The sequence below is a fragment of the Aspergillus lentulus genome (assembly GCF_001445615.1).
Source record: "Aspergillus lentulus DNA, contig: Alt04, strain: IFM 54703, whole genome shotgun sequence".
In the NCBI taxonomy this organism is placed as follows: domain Eukaryota; kingdom Fungi; phylum Ascomycota; class Eurotiomycetes; order Eurotiales; family Aspergillaceae; genus Aspergillus; species Aspergillus lentulus.
This window is the reverse complement of record NW_028322122.1, coordinates 4,262,684-4,285,359: the sequence shown is the minus strand read 5'-3', so window position 1 is coordinate 4,285,359 and position 22,676 is coordinate 4,262,684. Positions and strand designations below refer to the sequence as shown.

Below are 22,676 nucleotides of genomic sequence, written 5' to 3'. Positions count from 1 at the left end.
GGAGCCATCTGGACTCGGTGGTCACGCACGCACACATGGAAAATTCGAAAAGTTTTTGGTAGACGATCCGTTCCATCGACCAAATCCAACAATAATTGGGTCGATACCCACAAGCCGAAGGAATTGACCCGCAGGAAGCAATGGCGTCCTGCCAGTTTGCCCCTGATCCGAATCCATTATTCACCTGGATGAGTTGTCATTCGCTGTTTTGATGAACTGCTATCAGTTAGCTGTTGTTTAGTGTCTCAGCTGACCTGACAAGTTTTCTGGCTAAGGCCATCTATCCCCGTACACCGCTAAGTGGTTGAATATCGCTAAGGAGAGCCAAGTCGATATCGCCGCCCCTTTGAGGCAATCCCGAGTCCCGAGGAACTTCCTTTTGCCCCTTTTTCTTTTACCTAACACTTCCGGACCACAGCTGCAAAGGCGATAACTTGATAACTGGCCTTCCTGCTGTTTCTGATCATTTGATGCTTAATCTAAAAATAGCTGTGTTTACGAGGTCGCGATTCGCCCGGCTCAGCTACTCTCGATATTATTTAGGATGGCGAGTTGGGGTCACTTGACCAGCAGACAAGGGCCTAAATTAGTATCGAAGCCAGCCGTCGTTTAATTAAGGAGAAACGTGTCTAGACCGATACAAAAGTACTTTCGTCGTCCTCCTCGTTTCTAACTCACTTCTAGCCTGGAACGAAAATCCTTTATTCCGTCTCCCCGACTCCGGGCACCTGGGAAGCGGCACAGATTACTAATCAACCAAGTGGCTGAAAGGGTGTAACACGGGAGCTTTGCATGCAGCGGATAACAGCCGAAGATCGTATCTATTACGCAGTAGATTCTTGTGCTTCTGCATCAAGTAGGGATCACTCTCGGAAATTCTCGTCAATTGAGTTCAGGCACCGCGGAGACTCGTAGACAATCTGGAGTGGAGAGCTCTTTGACTTGCTATAGCGATCTGCAGCTGCATCCCCATCTCAAAATTGCGGTCAGACCGGAAATCAAACTTTTCTTGTCCGGCTCCAGATCGTGTGAGATCAAATCAACATGATTGGTGCAGTCTGTGGGCTGTTCCTGTCCGGGATTATATTACGATTGGCTGGATTCCTTCCAGAATTGTTCCTTGCGGGTCCCTCAACCAATAGAATTCAAACGAAGACCAAGGGACAGAGGACACCACTCAAAATGCTCCACTCTCAATGAAGAACCCATGAATAATGAGATTAAAGATGAGACAAAAGAGAGCTCAAAGACATTGCATGCCATTAGAGATACAGGTAGATTATCCTCAATCCAAAATCCACGCAAAATCCCCAGCTAATCTAACAGTGCCAACACACAGTAACCTGAAGTATGATGAGATATATAGGTACTCTCACTGCAGTCAGCATTGGGAGCCTAATGCAAGTGGCTTGCATGGGATCTCCAGCATGCTGCTTTATCTCATCGTCTCGGGTTTCCTAGACCAGTAATCCATCCTGGGTAGACGTGTCATCGGAATTGCCCTGGGAAGGTACAACAGGGTTTTTCCGCAGAGATCAACCCTATGCAGAACACATAGTCGGCCTGTAAGCAAGGCTAGAAGCTCCAATTGGGAGACCTTAAGAATCAGTACATTCTGGGCTCAAAGCTTTCCGACCATTCTTTTATTTGGAGGGAGGGAATGCCTAGGCAGCATTCCAGCTATTGACTGCTTCGATGACCTTCGAATTCAAGCAATGCGGCCTCGACATCTTGGTCATCGTTTGGTTTAGCGCTTGTAAACTTCTATAACGTGTCATAAGTACAGGGTTGCTGGATCTCGGATCATGCTGTCATGATGAATATGAGGGAGGAGATATATGGCCGCCCATATGCAAGCTAAAAATTCTCTAGGCAAGCCGGATATATTAAGTCAAGGACAACAGCCTTTTTTCTCAACAAGAGAAATTTTTATATTTTTTTAACCCTTTTTCTAGGTATTGGAGTGCATCGTCACCATGATACTTATCCATACTGACAACAATCCTCATACATCATAAAGTGATATGCTTCGTAGATTGCATATAGATATCTGCGGGCCTACTCTCAAGGCTCACCTTGCAAACTCCTTAGCAATCATATATTAATGCTACTGCAAGCTCTCATGAAATAAGGGCTTTAGGCCTTAGCTAAGCTGCCCTATATAGTTCTCATAATTAATCTGGTAGATTGCTCCAATCAGTCCATGTAGGAAGCATGTATGTATTCTGTTGTCGCGCATCAAACTAGCCAAGTTAGGGCTGAGGGGAGTCAGGCGTGTAGCACAGCATCAGCCATAGGTCACTAAATTAATGCTCACAGGTTTAAGGATCAAACTGTGGAGTCCTGCTTTCGTCTGACAACCGAGCTATCAATTTCAAGCTTTGTGGACCTAAAGACAAGACTGGGCTGCTTATTGAGGAGAAGCTTGTTAGCCATCCTACAAGGACATCGAGACCTCATCCTCATCTTTGCTCAATAAGATAGAGACTTTCTTGTATGTGCCTTCTTGTTGAGAAGTCTTTTGTGAGTCATCTGAAGGTTTCTGATACGAGCGCTATTAGCCTGCGCGGTCCATAGCCTCTACCACTGGATTATACACAAACTGATCCATTTGTCATCATTTCAAGAACTTAAACAGTCGATTTTTGAGAATGTACATCAGGCGAAGCGGTATGATGCCTCAATGATGTGTTTTTATTTGTCCAACTTGTCTGACCTCTATGACTCATATATGGTCATACCGTTGTGGACAAGATTGGGCTAGCCTGTGCTTACGTCAACCAGGACGCCTGGTCTCATTATACTATATAGTATCGAGGAAATATCACCGACAGAAGAGTCGTAAATATTCAGATAACCTTGTGCTTCAGGTCCTGTCAAAGACTGTGAATATCCCGATTTCAGCCTTCTGATTCCTGAAACCTGCGTCACATCATGCCTTTAGGATTTCCTAACTTTCGCAGCATCTCAGACGATGACCAGGTGAAAATGGTATATAAACAAAGGAAGGAAAAGGAGCGGGAGAGGGCCTCTCTTTTGCAGAACGAGACTGCCTCGATAACCAGTGACCAGACGCTCTGCCAACCCGATGAGCAAAAGCGATCAACATCGGTCTTCTCCTCAGTCAAGACAGGTGAGAGCTCCTGTGGCCTGCTTGAGAGAATTAGTGGGCTGAATGTATGCTAGCTATGATGCATATCGCGCCAAAACAGGAGCCTTGAGCTCGTCTCACCTGCAATGTGCATCGTGGCTTGGTCCTAAAGAGAGCCTAAACCCCTTTCCCTCCCGGTATATGTCCGTTGAATCCAGAAACGGAAAAGCCAATAGTTAATAACGAAATGATGAAGGCAATAGTGAATCTGATCAATGAAACAGAATCGGGCAGCAGAATGCGAGAAATGGGAAGCGAGATGGAGAGAAGAGATAAAGTTATACATGCTTGGTGCACGCTTACTTAGTTGTGGATGGACAGATCCAGAGAATAATGTGGTTTATTTCCTTCATGTTATAGCATAAACCACTACTAAACTACCTAACCATGCTATTTGCCTAACAGCATACGATTGATGATACAGTTAGTTAACACAGGTAAAATAACAGCCTACCTATTTGGTACTCCCAGTCATGATTGCTTCTTGAGCAAGTTCCCACTCTTCCCTCGCGCTGGAATCGCCAAATAGCTCGTCGATCTCTTCGAGTGACTTCCCACCCGTCTCTGGAACCAGGAAAAACGCCCAGACACCTGCTAGCGAGCACATCACGGCAAAGAAGATATAGGTTCGGTAGCCAATGTCAGCCAGCATGGAAGGTGTGACAACGCCGACAATGAAATCTGACAGCCAGATGGTGCATGTGGCGAGAGCGACGCCTTTGGACCGAGACGTGGTCGAGAAAACCTCTGATGGAAGAGCCCAACCCAGTGGGGAATAGGTAACTCCGTAGATGAGGATAAAGAGGAACGCCATGGCAACGCAACCCCAACCGGCGGCCGTGTGCGAAGCCCAGGAGGTCGAGTAAAGACCCGAAAGGACCGCGATGATGATATAGGCCACTGCAGTACCGAAGCCACCAAATATAGCGAGGGGGCGTCGGCCTACTTTCTCGATGACGAGGAAGCAGACAATGGCTGCGATCAGTTGGAGAACGTTGAAGACACCGGAGAGAATGAGCGATGTCTCTGCGGTCTGGCCGAGGGATTCAAACAGCGTTGGCGCGTAGTAGATAAAAGCGTTGATGCCCGAGAACTGCTGGAAGAAAGCAACGCCCATGCCGACAGCAGTGCGTTTCCACATTTTCCGCGTGAAGAGGTCCATCCAGGAGAGAACTTCGAGCTTGATACCAGACGCCCCAGGGTGCTTCTTGGCCAGGACGGCTTTTTGGAAGTTGATCTCGGCCATAATTTGCTGGTACTCCAATTGAACTCGTTCGTCGCTGCTTGGGAGACCTCTCAATTTACACAGGCTAGACATGCATCCATCCTGGCGGTTGACCAAGGCAAGCCACCGAGGAGAGTAGGGGAAGAAGTGAATGCCAGCGCCAAGTATAGTTGCGGTTACCATTTGCAGACCAAAGGGGAGTCGAAAGCAGGCTTCGGTGGCCATGTGTCTGGTGCCGTAAGTGATGTAAAACGCAATGACAACCCCCAGGGTGATGGAGATGGATTCGAGAACGAGAAGCGTGCCTCGCATGTGGGGTGGAGAGACTTCGGAGATATACAGAGGTGCGCCCTAAGATTAATCAATTAACCTTGGTGGAATCACTGCCAATTAAGTAGAACGTATACCATTGCCAGTGTACCAACCCCGATCCCTCCGATAAAGCGACCCGCGACAAGCATGTCGTAGTTGGTGGCGGCCGTCTGAAGAATGGCTCCGACATTGAAGACGATGACCATCGCCGTGAGCGCCCATTTACGAGAGATCCGATCCGCCAGATATGGCATGAAGATACAGCCCACAAATGCACCCAACAGCAACATCCCCGTCATGAATCCCTTGCCAAAGGCACTTTCGGCCCGCGGATACACCGCGTGAAACTTGTCCATCGAGTTGATAATGGAGATGACTCCCATGTCGTATCCCATGGAAAACCCACCCATGGACGCCAGGAACGCTGCGCCAAAGACATACTTCGAGCCGAAGATGCCCTTGAATCCGCTAGGACCATAAGGGAGGGATTCGAGTTGGTGAGGGTCTACTGCATGAACGATGCCGACGGTAGTTCCTTCGACGTGTTCCGCAGATGGGAACTCTTTCCGATCCAGGGAGGATTTGCTAGCCTCGAGGTCATCACCCATGATTAAGAGGTGGAGATGGCAAGTGGAGTGCAGAAGAAGCTAATCGACCTAGACAGACGACGATGGCTGAAGACGGAAAGGTTTCTCGCTCGAGTCCCTTCTATCTGAGAGATATATATAGCGACAGTCGGTTATTGAAAACGACGAGACAGAGGCCGGCGCCTTCAGTGGTGATGCAATTTGGCTCAATGGCGAAAGCTCTAGACGTAACGGGGGCGGACACAAATACCACTTCAGGACCCCCAAGGTCCATGTGGTCGGCAGGACCTGTTAGTTCCTTGAAGATATTTGGACAGGGATTGGCATGACAGTTGAAGCAAAATGTTGGTCATTGGACAATGGCAGGACTAGAAAAGCCATTCTACCCCAGAATTCTACCCCGGACGACCCAGCCACCTGAACAGTCTCCGCACTCCGCAGAAAAGGACTTTGTCCTACTTTGGCCAAGTTTCCCGCAAATCCCCCGCATTCCAGTGGCCTAGGTAGGTATGAATTGTGGATATGCTGTGAAAGCCTGACGAATCATATGGCGGATATGTAGCCTTGTCTGCCCCGGATGGTAAAAGAATGAATGGATTGGCCCAAATCCATGGAAGATCCATGATTAAGGGTGCGGGAAATGCAACCAAATGCAGAAGCATGCCTACCACAACCACAGCGGACAAACTTCCCCCATTGCACTCCTAGGCAGCGAAAGAACGTAACAAAATGCCGTTCTTGTCTAGCTCTCTTACGCTTCTCGATCGGGAATGGCCCAAAGAAATATGTGCACGAGACGTCACGCATTATTATACCTAGTCCAAACCAGGGCTATCAATTTCCATAGTCAAAGACGATGTCAATAGCCACCTTCTTTCCTCTACTGTCTTGTACGAGTATCCACATCAGATATCGAGGGTATCAGTCCATATTACTTCATTCGATATCTGTCCTTGGATTCGTCCGCTCTGTGCACGATCCATATTTGTCCTCTGCGGATCATTCGGTTCTGAGGGGAAAAAAGCCACAACGCAAAGAAGCAAGTAGAAGAAGAAAGATACGTCCTAAAACTATCCAGGCAGCAATATTCTTCAAACACTACCTTGCTCGGTCGGTCAAGCTCACAGGCACTGAGAGTACCACTGGCTGACCACCTTACAGGTATAGGGACTCTGGCAGGAGGTGGCGCCAGTCCATCCTTGACCTCCACACTGACCGTAATGGGCAACAGTTCCACCGGAGCCGCCCGAGCCTCCAGAACCTCCTGAGCCTCCTCCCGAACCACCTCCCGAGCCGCTCGAGCTAAGCTTGCTCTTGACAAAGGTAAGAGCTGCCTGTCCGTACTCGGTGCCGTAGCCTTGATGAGTGTTGGCATCGTTTCCGTTGCAACAGTATGGATCGGCAGCATCGCAGTACGACTGGATCTTGCTTGCAGATGGGCAGCTAAAGCCAGCAGGACGAGGGTCAAACTAGATGACGGGGACCGGTTAGATCCAACATCACACCTCAAGGAAAAGCGAAGATCTTGCTTACACCACCCGCTCTGCATGTGCCGACATTGTACGGCAAACCCGCGATATAGCGAGGATCGCCCATAAAGATGGCCGCTTTGATCATGTTGACGGCCGATGCAGACAGCGGAACGGCCGTGTTGGAGTAACCTTGGTTTGGATCTCCACCTCCGCAGAGGGCGTTATCCATGATTTGACCGCCCTGACACAGGATTAGACGCGTTTGAATATTTCAAGGAGCGGAAGATACCTGAGAGTATCCGACAAGGACCAGTTGAGTGCTTGGACATCTCTGATTGAAAGAGTTCACGGCGCTCGCGACGGCGTTGATTCCGGCAACCACCGAGTTGCCATAGCTGACTCCGCCGCAGGAAGACTGACCTCCACAAGCAGGGTAGTTGATTGCCTCGGAGGTGGAGCCTGGGTAGGCGTTGAGGATCAGATTGACAACGGTCGACGACGAACCATAGCCAGCGGGTGCGGTGGTTTCACGGGCACCAAAGACATGGATATTGGGACAGCTGCTCTGGCGTTCTTCAAGATCGACCGGGCCAGCCAAAGCTTGGCCCAAAAGAGCAAGGGTCACTGCTGTGAACAACATGCTTGACAAGAATATTGAGAAACGGGCAGATAACCGGGATCTGAAAGAGCCTGTGGAATCTGAACGCCGAGCCTCTGGTATCCCAAAGATGGTCCTGACGATCTCTTTATAGACCTGATGCCCCCCAGACGAGTCCTCACGTTATGCGAATATACAATGTCACTTGTCTATCCTGTCGTCCGATGACCTATTTAGAACCTGTTCCTTTGCTCCGAGAGGGCGAGCTGAGATCAATAGCTTCCAAAGACGAATTGGCTCAAAAGACATCCTAGGACCTGGGGTTGAAAGCGATTTTAGCCGTGGAGCAAAAGAGCGTACGATGTGTCAGAATGCTTATAGCCCGCACCCCTGCAACAAAGCTGGACGGATACATCAAAGCACTTGCATTTATGGGGTAAATAGTCCAGCCGTAGGATTGGTCATGTTCTAGTGTTGAGCACTAGATGGTGCGGAGAAATACCCTGTTCTGCCGAATTGCCTTGCTTCTGCAACGCTGAAGAAACAGCCTGCGTTTCACCTGTCGGAAGTGATGTAAATCAATGCAGCTTGTGTGGGGAAAATAGGCTAATTTGGGTCTCCTTGGCATGTGTAGCCTGAATCGAAGGTCACAAACCAGGAATGGGTAGCCTCAGAGGGCTGTTTTGGCATTAGGCATTGGTATCCGCCCGATCTGTCTCAGCGGCTCGTATCAGCGATACCAGAATCAAAGGGCCAGATTCTTCCATTAGATTCTTCCATTAGATTCCTCAATTACCTCTCTATACTGATTCGGGGACTCGGTCCGCTCGAATCTCACAAGGAGGATAATTCATTGTCTTGAGCGATTCTGGATTTTCAAGTTATCAAACAAGGTACCCTGGTCATACCACAATCGAATCATGAGAGCACTACATTCTGCCTCGAAGAGAAGTGAATACAACCAAATTCTCCGCTAGTGCACTAGGTGACAAAATCGAGTCTCCTACCAGTTTTTGTTGCCTTTTATTGACTTGACGCCTTCATTGGGGACTCGTTAGTGAAACAAAAGCCAGTTCTCAGGGTCAGTTCGTCCAGGCAAGACTTACTGCCATGTAACCCCGTTCATTTCTGAATACACCGGAGCCCCTTGTCACGTGGTTGATATATTGCCCAATAAGGCAGCTGTCATGTACCAGACTGGCTAACCCGATTAGGACATACTCTCAACGCGTCAACGCGACATTGGGGACTATTTGCTTTTGTTGTATGGCCTCAAACCAAGCACACGCATGTATCTAGATAGTTGTCCCATTACTCTTCAGCAATCCAATCAGTCTATCAATACTCTCACTTGTACTCTCTGCTGCTTTAGGATGAGCATGCACTCAACTGTGTACAGTCCTATTCATTTCTTTGATAGGTAGATGCTATCCTCCCCGTCATTCAGTGGCATGGAGGCCCATACAATGTGAGAGTTGCACCGATCATTTTCCGTCGTGGTACCCACCTAACCAGGCATTGAACCATGGCAGTGCCTTTCATCGAAACGTCAAGTCCCAGACACCGGATGAACTATCGAATCCCAAGGTCTTCTGGGTTGGTGTCCTCCACGACGACAAGACCCCCGACAATGCCGACTACGAGGCAGATGTCCTGTGGATCAGATGTCGCGGCGTGAGTTAGCCACAAGATCTGTATAGCCGACCAGATACTGACGTGACTTCGATCGACTGCAGCATACCAAATTCGAAGATATCAGAAAACAATACCTGTTACGAGCTTCCCACAACGAACCAATCGTGTTCCGGCACAATGGCGTTATCGTGGCCTCCATGAACACTATTGCGGAACTGGATACCTTTGGCGACCGTGTCATTGCTGTCGAAGCGATCATGGATTCAGACCTGACTTCTCGTACAAGCCCAGCGCGACGGGATCCCCTTGAGCCCCTTTGCAACCTGGCCCCGGCAAACGTAGGATCACTGAAGTCGGATACGAGCATTAAGCCTGAGCCTCAGGACTGGTCCTTTAATAACGAAAATCGAGTGCCCTCACCCAAGCCGCCCAACGCCCGTGGTATAACCAAATTGGAGTCGCCTGCACGTCTCCTTGGAGCGAAAGAGCCCACTCAAGGGCATAATACCTTGCCCGCAGGCTCTCAGGATTACCTCACAGAGTGTGCCATGCGTGGCTTTGTTCATGAGCGCCTCACAGAAATACTCCCTAGCTGTGTAGACGCGGGATATTGTCCCGGTGAGGGAGCTACCATTTCATAACTCAGGTACGACGCAACTTGCTGACTGGCTACAGAACGCCATCAGCGTGAGTTTGTTCAGGACTGGAATATTCTGCCTGCAGATGCCCGCGAACGGTATGGAAACCGAGCCCTCTTGTTTACTCGCGCCCACAGTGCACCCACTTCTCAATTGCTGGCGGAACTGCGTGAGTTTACGACCCACAGCGCTGGGTTCTACCAGTATATTTTCGCGTACAGACCCAAATTCAAGGCCTATGAGAAGCATTTTGATTCAGATTTGGCGTTTAAATTGATGAAGCAAGACTGGGACAGATTGAACAAATGGAACCAAAATATGTGGATTGAACTAGGACGACAAATACGAGACACTTTTTCTACAACTGCTTCCTCCTCTACTCTCACTCAGGATTCTTCGACAGTAAATCTGTTGCCCCAAATCGCCCCAGTCAATGCCAGTGCGACAGCAAATCGTCCTGAGCCCAAGGTTCTGCAGCAGCTCTCCCTGCAGAACCTGTTTGCTGACAGCACTCCCCAGCTTCTTGAGGCTGCTGTACAACAAGGAGTGAGGTTACTTGAAGATTTGAAAGAGCCCCTCGGTCGCGTGGCGGTTGAAGATGCATCCCAGTGGCTCCAGGCTATAGAGAAAGTCCAAAGCCAGGCTGCGCAGCCCAAGACGATTGTCGGTGTTGTCGGTAACACGGGGGCTGGAAAGTCATCCATCATCAATGCCATGCTCGATGAGGAGAGATTGGTGCCAACAAATTGTATGCGCGCGTGCACGGCGGTGGTTACCGAGATCTCCTACAACTCCAGCGATGACCCTTATCGTGCCGATATTGAGTTCATCACACGGGAAGACTGGGAGAAGGAACTGAGAGTCCTTTTTCACGATCTGTTCGATGGCAGTGGCAACGTCTCTCGCGAAGCATCGAACGAGGAAAGTGAGGCGGGCGTTGCATACGCCAAAATCAAGGCTGTATACCCCAAATTTACGAGAGAGATGTTGCAGAAGAGCTCAGTCGAGCAGTTGATGAGGCATCCCAGTGTTCAAAATGTACTGGGTAGCAAGCGAGAAATTGCCGAGTCCGATTCTCTTCGCTTCTACAAGAAGCTCCAATTCTTCGTCGATAGCAAGGAGAAGACAACGGGCGAGAAGGATAAAGATAAGAAGCCTGCCAGAGATTTGGAATTTTGGCCTCTGATCAAGGTTGTCCGTCTTTACGTCAAAGCTGAGGCACTATCGACCGGCGCCGTCATTGTCGATTTACCAGGCGTTCACGATTCAAATGCTGCCCGGTCCGCTGTTGCTGAGGGCTATATGAAACAGTGTACGGGTCTATGGATTGTGGCTCCGATTACACGAGCAGTCGATGACAAAGCTGCCAAATCGTTGCTTGGTGACACTTTCAAGCGCCAGCTGAAGATGGATGGTGGCTTCAATACCGTTACCTTTATTTGTAGCAAGACCGACGACATAAGCCTCATCGAGTGTCAGGAGTCATTAGGACTCGAGGAGGAGATGGGCGCACATTGGGCTAAATCCGATGAACTTGCTAAGGAAAGGCGAGTACTTAAGCAGCAACTGGAGGAAATGAAAGAGACCAAAGCCATGTATACAGCTTCGGCCGATGAGGTGGATGAAGTCCTCGAGGTCTGGGAGGCCTTGAAAGATGAAATCGAGGAAGGGAAGACTGTTTTTGCTCCCCGTGAGAATTCGACCTCCAAGAAACGAAAACGGAACTCGAGCAATGAGAATTCTGGAAGGCGAAAGAAGGCTCGAACTCCAAACACTGACGCTGATAGCGAGTATGTTGATAGTGACCAAGACAGCAAGAACTCCGACGACCAAGCTGATGACGAGGACGATCAGCCTGAAGAGTCTCGTGGCCCCCTCGGTAAAGAACAAATCACAGAGAAGATCTCAGACCTCAAGATGACGAAAAAGGAAATCCGTCGCCAGAAACAAGATCTCGAGACTCAGATCAAGGATGTTCGGAAAAAGATTTCGGACATTAACGAAGCTTACGCGAAGATTGAAGCTGAGATGAGGGCGATAGCTATCTCTGGCCGCAACGAATATTCTCGAGGTGCGATTCAGCAGGATTTCGCCGCCGGAGTCAAAGAGCTTGACCAGGAGCTCGCCGAAGAAGAGGACGCTGCAAACTTCAATCCAGATGTCGATGCTCGCGATTATGATGAAGTCGCGAAATCTCTTCCCGTGTTCTGTGTTTCGTCCCGGGGCTACCAGAAGCTGCGAGGACGCCTGCGAAAAGAAGCCGATGTACCCGGGTTCCAGTCAGTTGAAGAGACCGAGGTTCCTCAACTACAGGCTCACTGCAAAAAACTCACGGAAGTGAGCCGAGAAGCCAACTCGCGGAGATTTTTGAATAGTCTCAGTCAACTTCTAAACTCTCTTCGCTTGTGGTCCTCCCCAGACGGAGATGGCAGCCATCTCACTGACGGCGAAAAGACCAAGCAGAATACCATGGTGCAGAACAAAATTCAGAAGCTCGAGAGTGTAAGTGCGAACGGTTCTTATCCAGATTCTCTGTATGGCTCTTCTCTCCTTGATCCGTCTCATTTCATTCTTAATATAACGGTTCATGGGGTTTAATGGTTGCTGACAACGACGTGGCCGAGTAGGTGTTGGAAAAGCACGCCCGAAGCGTCCATCAGCAGATACGAGAAGAGTTCGACGACAATGTATTCGACGCCAGTGGTAAGTAGTTTATCTGGATCGTCGGTAACCAGTTCTGACCCATTGGCAATAGAGAATGCCCTCACCCCAGCCGCGGTTGCAGCAAACAAGACTGTGCTTCGATGGGGAGCGCCAGTTGACCGTAGCGACCGCACCGCTGGAGGTTATTACTGGTCCACGTACAAGGCTATATGCCGCCGTAATGGGCTCTATTCAAACTCTCAAGGGCATCACGACTGGAACGCCGAGCTGATCGAACCTATAATCAAGGCCATCGCCTCGGGCTGGGAGAAGACATTCTCGCGTCGCATCAACTCTCTTCTGCAGGGCGCTGCATCTGATGCAGGACGCTTACTGAAATCTTTCCACGACGACATTGAGCGCGAAGCTAGCCAAAACGGTCCAGTAGCAGGTCTCCATTTGTTATCTCATCAGCTACGCAATTACCAGGCACTTCTCAAAGATGTTTGTAATGAGAATCTGGCGACAACGGTGGCCCAGGCAAAGGAAATCAACCGCATGTTTCAGCCTGTGATTGCTACTGCTCTGGAACCTGCCTACGAAACCTGTGTTGCAGAACGCGGTATGACCACTCCGATCCGAGGCTTGATTTGACACTAATTCTACTCCTAGGTACTGGAAGCTTCATGAGAATGAAAGCAGCCATGGTGACCCATGTGGAACAGGCTCGCTGGACTATGTTCCGTGACAGTACGGACACGGTCAAACGCGCATTTGAAGAGATGGTCGAGGCGGTTGAGGCCAATATGCTATCGAAAAACCGGGAAATTCTGTCTTTTGTGAAACGAGATTATATGTCAGCCCTTGGCGGCAGCGTCTTGGTTTCGAGCAGAGTCCTGCCTTCGGGTCATCGTGTCGCGCGTGATGATGTCTTCCAGAAGATCAACACGGGGGAAGTGGCCTTCAAGCGGTTGGCGGATCCGCATTTCGGAGAGGACGATTTGGAGCCCGAACAAGACGATGAGGGAAAAGTCGGGGATGAGGATAAGCCTGCCGTTCCAGAAAGCGCGTCCACCGAACTATCAGAAGAGCCTACGAAAAGCGCCAATATTGGAGCAACGAAACTTCCCGACACTGCTGTCCTTGATCTGCCTATAAAAGAGGCGCACGAGGAAAGCTTTGTCTCGCCGGCAGATGGTTAGGAAAAGACCCAGTTATGATTGAATCATGATCCAATCTTGCTGACATACATAAGATTTGTTCAGATACGACTCTGCTTGAGGAAACCTCTCTCTTCCCAAAAGCACCAAAATAGGTAAATGATGTCCAAAACCATTGCATCATTGCATGTCATGCTTTTCGAGTTGACCAACACCCACTACCTCTTCCATGTGCATTTGTTGACCGCACAGCCCTTGCGGAGGCCGGGCAGGGTCATTATTTTCGGGCGGACTTGCTGTACATATTTCATTCAAGGGAACAGAGATCGTCTGAAGCTGGATCTAGCGTGTTTGCCTGTAAATACGAACATCAGCTGAGTGATCTACGGATTACCATACAATATTTCGTGATTTGATCCACTCAGCTGCTGCATTGATCGTATTTACGTAAAGACAGGAAGGGCACGACAATATAGAAGACCAAGTGCCTCCGCCGGTACCACAGAAAAAACCTGACAAGAATAAGAACGTTATCTTCATGGATCCCATCCAACTGCGACGACAACTTCCCATTGTCCCTCGCTGGCAATACGACGATATGTATGCACTAATACCCCGGCATATGGACCGAGAGCCAGTCCCTCTTGATCTCCTCCAGATGCTGAGCGATAAAACAATGGTCGTGAAGGACATGCAGGCTGTCTCTCTCACCCCAGAGGCAACAGCCAAAGATCCCGTTCGCCATCAACCGATAGAACCGGATGTGTGGGCCGAAAGTAATCGCACCGTGGATTTCAAGCCCTCGTGAATTGGAATGGCTGTCAGCGTCTCGGTCACCTGTGATCTCAGACGATCTTCGCCCCGCGCGAGGGCGGGCCCGGTGCTTGTCTCGGAGAGCTTCTGCAGTGGAGGAAGAGGAACCAGGTGTTTTCAAGCGTACCTAGCTGTGTGGTAACGGACAATTAGATGAAAGGCAAGATGGTGCTTGGCGTGACCTGGATGGCGTACCCGTTGTTGTTTGTGATCCAACAATGCATTGTCTCTCAAATGTGCTCTTTAAGCACAACGAGTTGACTTCAAAATTGTCTAGAACATAGATTACGTTCCAACCTTTGTATATAATCCTTGCTATGAATATATTTAGGTCATATAACCGCGGGATGTGGAAAACAGCCCTTCCTGTCTGCTACCCAGACAGCCTTTCTCTCCTAAAGAGCAGTCATCTAACTTAGTATAAGCGCTACTACTCTAGTTACTCTTATATAGGCCTAGAACTCCCTAGGTTGAATATACTAGCCTTAAGAATTCCTGACTTGCTAGAGAAACTAGTCACAGAGAATTCTTTTTGGCCTCGCCACAGACTCGTCTGTGCATTTAGAAGGCGAAGAAGTATCAGAATTCCAACATCAGAATCCACAAACTTGATCTCACAATGGATAATATCCAGAAAAGGATAATAGCCCTCATCGCAGACGGAAATCTCACTGAATTAATCCCTAGCATGGAAGCCGCTTTACAACGACGCCAAAATCTCCCCACAACCATTCTCTGCAAGTCAAGCAATGCAGCTGAATGTCATACAATATCTGCTCACCTGACTATATCCAAACGACAAAGATGAAGACAACAACGGAAAAGGAAAAAAGAACTAAAATAGGAACATCGGGAAGAGCAGTTATCCTCGACCTCCGAACGGGTTCCAGACTCCCAGCGTTAGAGCTGCTCTGTCGTCACGATCCATCGCTTCTAACCATGCAACTAGGCCACCTGGGAGCGCCGCTGGCATGGACCATTCTGAGTGATAATCTACGGCTGGCCTCGTTTCTGCTCGCTAACGGAGTTTACCACAATGAAACCCAGATAAACCATCGCAGCGCTGTAGTGGCAGCGGCGGTAAGGGATTTTGCGCCATGATGGAGCTCCTGTTGGATCACGGAGCAGTAATCGCAGGAACCGATGCCCTTTTCGCTGCTGTGCGCAATCAACGACGTGATATGCTGACCCTCCTGGTGGAGAGAAGAAAAGTCGTAAATATTCACGCTATTCCACCCAGCATACGGTGAGAGGGACCTGACTCCGGGACCAGTGATTTATTTGGCTACCTGAAGAAAATACCGGCAGATGGTTCGCGTGTTGATTGATCGATTTCATGCGGATCCCCTGGCACAGGATTTAGACGGTAAGACTGCGGTTGCATGGACTGTAGATGTCAAAGATCTGGAGGTCATTCGTATACCACCTGCCTTCTCTGCCTGAGTGTTATCAACATGCTCCGCATCTGGTACAGGTGCCTCAATCGCCTCATAGCCAGCCTTCATAGGAGTGAACCGTCTGGTCACAGGCTGCGCGTTGACCAGATTGACCCTGAGCAGGTGCAAGCACACTCATGGTGTGCTCTGAGGCTGTAATCAGCTGCACATTATCACCCCAGCCAGGTGTTCGTAAATAGGCGTCAAATCAATGCTGTTGTCCCAGCTATCCAAGGGAAGGCTATCCCAGGCACAGAACCACTGGACTCCAGCCATCAAAAGGAACAGACGAACAGTCAGAAACATGTTTTGCCTCGATTGGTTCCTAGGAAAACATCGGACACTTCTCCGGGCTCAATGTTGAAAGCATTCAGGCTAAATAGCTCAATCCATGTTGATCCTCTTGAGTCCCCCGCATGTTGATCGTTTCTCCACCAATCTGGGGCAAGGACCTGCGTTGAGGTTCCCCAATAGATACGGCCCAGTCTCCCGATAAGAGTTACACCATCATATGAGATCGAAAATAATACATAATGCGATGGAGAATCGGTGGGATTCCGTTTCCTTCTGATAGATCTTCCCCGCCCCGGGCCGGAGCATTCTGCGGGGCATATTGAGCGCATATAATTCTACAATAGAGTTCCCGCAGAGATGATGACCGTTCTTTAGCGGAATAACCAGAAGAAAATACATTGCTGGTGCGAAGGGCAGGATGAAGTTCCTTTTCAGGAGGCTCATCGCATTGGCCGCCGCTTCTTTGGTAGTAGCTGCACCATCCGGCAGGCACCTTTCGTTGCAAGGTGCTGCGAATAAGCGAGACCTTCTTCAAGACCTAGTGACATGGGACCAACACTCTTTGTTTGTTCGGGGGGAGCGCCTCATGGTCTTTTCGGGAGAGTTCCACCCCTTTCGACTGCCAGTTCCTGGACTCTGGTTTGATGTGTTTCAGAAGATCAAGAGTCTGGGATTCAATGCTGTCTCCTTCTATACCGACTGGGGTCTCATGGAGGGTAATCCTGGCCACGTTGTGACTGACGGGATCTGGAGCCTTGAGGAGTTCTTCGCTGCTGCAAGTGAAGCTGGTATCTACCTGATAGCTCGGCCTGGGCCGTACATCAATGCAGAAACCTCTGCTGGTGGTATTCCCGGATGGGTCCTTCGTCTAAAGAGCATCATTCGCTCTAACAGCGAGGATTACCTCCGAGCGACAGGTAAGTACATGGCTACTCTAGGAAAGATAATCGCCAAGGCACAAATTACCAATGGAGGGCCGGTCATCTTGGTTCAGCCAGAAAATGAGTACACGACTTGGCCCAACGTTTCAGAGTCCGAATTTCCGACGACCATGAATAAGGAGGTCATGGCCTATGCTGAGAAGCAGCTCCGAGACGCAGGAGTAGTTGTTCCGACAGTTGTCAATGACAATAAGAACCTGGGATACTTTGCCCCTGGCACAGGATTGGGCGAGACGGATCTCTACGGGATTGACGCTTATCCCATGAGATATGACTGTGAGACCCTTACTTTCAAGAACCAATAGCTTGTATCTGATGCAGAGTCAGGTGGCAACCCCTATGTATGGCCAACATATCGATTCCCACGAGATTGGCAGCAGACGCACCGCAATCACAGCCCGTCGACGCCATTTGCTATCATGGAATTCCAAGGGGGTTCAGGCGGTGGATGGTAAGAAATACCATGGATGATAATCTGTTCAACGCAATGACTGACATAATCACCAGGGGAGGAGTCACAGAAGACGGATGTGCGATCCTCGTAAACAATGAAGCTGTGCGAGTGGTGTACAAGAACAATTACGGCTTTGGCGTCAAAGTTTTCAACATCTACATGGTGTGTGGTATTCTCGCTCCTCGTTCCTCCCGCTGCTACTGACTGTCGTAGACGTACGGAGGCACCAACTGGGGCAATCTCGGCTACCACGGAGGATACACCTCGTATGACTATGGCGCTGCCATCACTGAGGATCGTCAGATCTGGCGAGAAAAGTATAGCGAAGAGAAGCTGCAGGCCAACTTCCTGAAAGTGTCCCCCGCGTACCTCACCGCAACGCCTGGAAACGGAGTTAATGGATCATACACGGGAAACAAAGATATAGCAGTCACGCCGTTGTTTGGCAACGGAACAACCACCAATTTCTATCTAGTCCGACATGCCGACTTTACTTCGACTGAAAATGCCGAATACCGACTGCAGGTCTCGACGAGCGTTGGAAATGTGACAATCCCTCAACTGGGAGGCAGTCTGTCCTTGAACGGCCGAGACTCCAAATTCCACCTCACGGACTATGATGTGGGCGGATCCAATCTCATCTACTCTTCTGCAGAGGTCTTCACTTGGGCGAAGGGAGACAACAAGAAGCGCGTTCTCGTGCTGTATGGAGGAGCAGGGGAACTTCATGAGATCGCGCTGCCAAAACATCTTCCCCGACCAACCGTTGTTGACGGGTCCGACGTCAAGACCGCCAAAAAGGGAAGCTCCTGGGTTGTACAGTGGGAGGTAACTGCTCAAAGACGGGTTTTACGTGCAGGAAAGCTTGAGATTCACCTCCTCTGGCGTAACGACGCCTACCAGCACTGGGTCTTGGAACTACCAGCAAAACAGCCGATTGCTAACTATAGCTCGCCATCCAAGGAGACGGTGATCGTGAAGGGAGGGTATTTGCTTCGAAGCGCGTCAATTGCCGACAATAAACTGCATTTGATCGGTGATGTGAACGCAACAACTGCCTTGGAGGTTATTACAGCGCCGAGTCGACTCGATGGGATTGTCTTCAACGGCCAGTTCTTGAAACCAACCTGGTCTAAGATTGGCAACCTCGCTGCAACGGTTCACTATAAACCACCGGCTATCTCTCTGCCAGAGCTGAAGCGTCTCGCCTGGAAATACCTCGATTCTCTCCCCGAAATCTCCCGCGATTATAGTGACGAAAGTTGGACACCATTGACAAACACATACACCAATAACACGCGCCAATTCACTGGCCCTACATGTCTGTACGCCGACGACTACGGCTATCACGGAGGCTCCGTGATCTACCGGGGCCATTTCAAAGCCAACGGAGACGAGTCATGGGTTTTCCTCAACACCTCTGGCGGCGTGGGCTTCTCCAATTCGGTATGGCTAAATCAAACATTCCTGGGATCATGGACAGGTAGTGGAAAGAACATGACCTATCCCAGAAACATCTCCCTCCCGCACGAGCTGTCTCCCGGGGAACCATACTTTTTGACAGTAGTGATCGACCACATGGGCCAGGACGAAGAGGCACCGGGGACAGACGCGATCAAGTTCCCACGAGGAATTCTCGACTACGCGCTCTCGGGCCACAAGCTGTCCGATGTTGCTTGGAAGATGACTGGAAATCTCGGCGGCGAGCAGTACCAGGACTTGACGCGAGGTCCGCTCAACGAGGGAGCCATGTATGCCGAGCGCCAGGGATATCATCTTCCTGAACCGCCTACCTCCAGCTGGAAGTCATCCAGCCCGATCAATGATGGTCTCACTGGCGCTGGTATTGGATTCTATGCTACTTCGTTCTCCTTGGATCTACCCGAGGGATACGATATCCCGTTGAGCTTTGTCTTTAACACCTCCGCATCAGATGCAAGGTCAGGGACGAGCTATCGCTGTCAGCTGTTTGTCAATGGATATCAGTTTGGGAAATACGGTATGTTAAGAAGAAGGTAATCTGTCATCACTTTCTAACTGGACGCAGTAAATGATCTCGGCCCACAAACCAATTTCCCCGTTCCAGAGGGTATTCTCAACTACAACGGGGTCAACTATGTGGCACTGACGCTTTGGGCGCTCGAGCATCAAGGAGCTTTGGTCGGTGGTTTGGAGCTTGTCGCTTCTACTCCTATTCTGTCCGGATACCGCAAGCCGGCCCAGGCACCTCAGCCAAGGTGGAAGCCCCGGCAGGGCGCCTACTGATTGTCGATGAACGGAAGACTGGAGAGTAACTACGTTTCGGGATTTGGGCAAGAATAGAAAATCCAGCATGGATAGTCAAGGGGCCTAGAGCGCAAATACTAGGTGGTCATTGAGAGATAAAAGATCGTAACAACTCAATATTCGACATGGCAGCATATTAAATTATCCAGTCTTCAACATCGTATGGCCAAATAAGAAAAACTACCCTTTGGCTCAACACTTCTTCCGCGGGTAATCCCAGGTCCAGTTGCGAATATAGTCTGGGTCGATGCCGTCGTCAAACGCCTTGTTCTTCGCGGCCAGCTGGAGATTGATCAAACGCTCCCGCACTCCCGAGGCGGTATTGCCAAGGGACGGGACACGGTCGATGGCGTCGATCGCTAAGCTGTACCGGTCGGTCTGATTCCGTACAGCCAGCTCAAATGGCGTATCGATGTTGCCTTTCTCCTTGTAGCCCCGCACGTGGAGGTTATGCTGACCCGGCCGCTTGTAGGTGAGACGGTGGATGAGCCAGGGGTACGAGTGGAAGTTGAAGATGATAGGTTTGTCGGTGGTGAAGATGGCTCCCCATTGACGGTCGGGCATACCATGTGGATGATTGATATCGGAGATGAGCCGGAACAGGTCAACAACGTTGACAAAACGGACCTTGAGCTGGGGTAGGTGCTTGCGCAACAGAGCCGTCGCAGCCAGCGCTTCGTGCGTAGCGACATCGCCGCAAGATGCCATGACTACATCAGGCTCGCAGCCCTGATCGTTGCTAGCCCAGTCCCAGATGCCGACTCCCTTGGTGCAGTGCTCAATCGCCTCCTCCATGTTGAGAAACTGCACGTGCTCCTGCTTGTCGGCCACGATGACATTGACATAGTTGACGCTGCGGAAGCAATGGTCCATGGTCGACAGGAGGGTGTTGCCATCGGGAGGGAGGTAGATCCGCACAACCTCGGGGCTCTTGTTAGCGACTACATCCAGGAATCCGGGGTCCTGGTGCGTGAATCCATTGTGATCCTGACGCCACACGGTCGCGGTCAGGAGAATGTTGAGCGAGGAAACCTTGGCGCGCCATTCCACCGCGAGGCATTTTTCAATCCACTTGCAGTGTTGGTTGACCATGGAGTCGATCACATGGATGAAGGGCTCGTAGCTGTTAAGCATCCCGTGTCGACCAGACAAGATGTAGCCCTCCAGCCAACCTTCGCAGGTGTGCTCGCTGAGGATCTCCATCACACGGCCCTGCATGTCCAGGTTGCCGCCATCTTCATCCTCTTTGAAGTACTCGGCCATCCAAACCTTCTTGCCTGCCTTGTAGATCTCGGCCAGTTTGTTGGACTCGGTCTCATCGGGCCCGAAGACTCGGAAGGTGGTCATGTTCCGGGCAACCACGTCCCGCAGATACTTCGACATATTGGTCATGCTTGGACGGATGGTGACGCCTGGCTCGATATCGGCCAGGGCGTAGTCGCGAAAATCAGGCAAGTCCATCGGTCGTCGCAGGAGACCACCGTTGCCGACCGGATTGGCGCTCATGCGTGAGTTGCCTGTCGGAGCCAGTCCCTTCAATTCGGGGATCAGTGTGCCGTTCTTGTCGAAGACCTCCTCTGGCTTGTACCCCTTCATCCAGCTCTCCAGCACCTTCAAGTGATCCGGTTTGCTCTGCACATCGGTGATAGGGATCTGGTGGGCACGCCAAAAGCCCTCGAGGTATTTGCCGTCAATTTCTCTGGGCGCTGACCATCCCTTGGGCGACCGAAGAACGATCATAGGCCAAAGAGGGCGGAAGGCCTTGTTGGACTCGCGCGCCTGTTTCTGGATCTTCTTGATTTCCAACACGCAATGCTCGAGGGTGGCGGCCATGGCCTGGTGCATGCTCTCACGGTCGCTTCCTTCGACAAAGTACGGGGTCCATCCGTACCCCTTGAGAAGCATTTCCAACTCCTTGTGACTAATGCGGGCTAAGATAGTGGGGTTGTTGATCTTGTAGCCGTTGAGATGGAGCACTGGAAGAACTGCGCCATCGGTGATCGGATTGAGGAACTTGTTGCTGTGCCAACTGGTGGCTAGAGGGCCAGTCTCGGCCTCGCCATCGCCCACCATGGTCAACGTGATGAGATTCGGGTGATCAAACACGGTTCCAAAGGCATGAGAGATCGAGTATCCGAGCTCACCTCCTTCGTGAATACTTCCGGGGGTCTCTGGAGTCGCATGACTACCGATTCCGCCGGGGAAGGAGAACTGCTTGAAGAATCGCTGCATGCCCTTTTCATCCTGCGTCTTGTCCGGATAGACCTCGGTGTATACACCCTCGAGGTATGACTGCGAGAGAATGCCAGGAGCACCGTGTCCGGGACCAGAGATGAACAATACATCCAAGTCATACTTCTTGATCAAGCGGTTCATGTGGATCCATGTGAAGGATTGACCAGCGTCGGAACCCCAATGGCCCAGTAATCGAGCCTTGAGATGTTCCACCTTGAGAGGCTCTTTGAGAAGAGGATTGTCCCGCAGATAAAGCATGCCGAGACAAAGATACATACTCGCACGGAAATATGCATCCATCTTGCTGAGCTCATCCTTGCTGAGGGGGGTCCCCTGGATGGTCGCCCGAGCGACTCCATACGCGGAGAGGCTCTCAATCTCACCTTTTGACGTCATTCTGGGTAATCGTTGTCAAGCAATTGAGTTCAATTCATCAATGGCTTTCTCCTCAGGCGTAATAAAATCTAAGCGTGGGAGTGAAATGAGGATACAAAAATGGGGAGGAGACCGAGGGGAATGGAGGAACACTAGAAGAGAAAACCCGGTTCGGTTATATATAGAGACAGATAATTGATATATATGGCCTGACACCAATTGACGACCACAGGATCTCCTGGTGGTGCGCTCATGCTGACCGGATGGAGGACGTTGACAAGGAAGTTGGATGACGTAGAATGCTCCGAAGAACCCGTCACCGGGTCTCCAGGCGCTGAGTTCCCGTTTGAAGGGACGATTGGATGAACCATGAGGGTGTTAAGATGTCTTGAGTGAGCCGTATAGATTGCCGTGATGTCCC

At 50.4% G+C, this 22,676-nt stretch overlaps 5 protein-coding genes across 5 annotated transcripts; 2 read left to right on the top strand and 3 right to left on the bottom strand.

The window, feature by feature from the left end:
* Positions 1-3,605: 3,605 nt before the first annotated feature.
* On the bottom strand, positions 3,606-5,296 carry ALT_2673 (sugar porter family MFS transporter; the record flags this gene model as incomplete). The annotated part of the gene is made up of 2 exons (XM_033561823.2): positions 3,606-4,727; positions 4,784-5,296. The coding sequence occupies 2 exons, from the start codon at positions 5,294-5,296 to the stop codon at positions 3,606-3,608; spliced, it is 1,635 nt and encodes a 544-aa protein (XP_033417714.2).
* A 1,100-nt stretch (positions 5,297-6,396) lies between these two features.
* Positions 6,397-7,387, bottom strand: ALT_2672 (putative acetyl xylan esterase (Axe1); the record flags this gene model as incomplete). The annotated part of the gene is made up of 3 exons (XM_033561824.2): positions 6,397-6,744; positions 6,809-6,988; positions 7,037-7,387. The coding sequence occupies 3 exons, from the start codon at positions 7,385-7,387 to the stop codon at positions 6,397-6,399; spliced, it is 879 nt and encodes a 292-aa protein (XP_033417715.2).
* A 1,382-nt stretch (positions 7,388-8,769) lies between these two features.
* On the top strand, positions 8,770-14,229 carry ALT_2671 (uncharacterized protein; the record flags this gene model as incomplete). Its single annotated transcript, XM_089599396.1, has 8 exons — positions 8,770-8,813; positions 8,878-9,019; positions 9,082-9,598; positions 9,656-12,120; positions 12,246-12,321; positions 12,374-12,883; positions 12,934-13,458; positions 13,898-14,229. The coding sequence occupies 8 exons, from the start codon at positions 8,770-8,772 to the stop codon at positions 14,227-14,229; spliced, it is 4,611 nt and encodes a 1,536-aa protein (XP_089456542.1).
* A 2,153-nt stretch (positions 14,230-16,382) lies between these two features.
* Positions 16,383-19,624, top strand: ALT_2670 (glycoside hydrolase family 35 protein; the record flags this gene model as incomplete). Its single annotated transcript, XM_033561826.2, has 5 exons — positions 16,383-17,181; positions 17,233-17,356; positions 17,413-17,521; positions 17,573-19,358; positions 19,407-19,624. The coding sequence occupies 5 exons, from the start codon at positions 16,383-16,385 to the stop codon at positions 19,622-19,624; spliced, it is 3,036 nt and encodes a 1,011-aa protein (XP_033417717.2).
* A 213-nt stretch (positions 19,625-19,837) lies between these two features.
* Positions 19,838-22,276, bottom strand: ALT_2669 (phosphoketolase family protein; the record flags this gene model as incomplete). The annotated part of the gene is made up of 1 exon (XM_033561827.2): positions 19,838-22,276. The coding sequence occupies one exon, from the start codon at positions 22,274-22,276 to the stop codon at positions 19,838-19,840; it is 2,439 nt and encodes an 812-aa protein (XP_033417718.2).
* Positions 22,277-22,676: the final 400 nt, after the last annotated feature.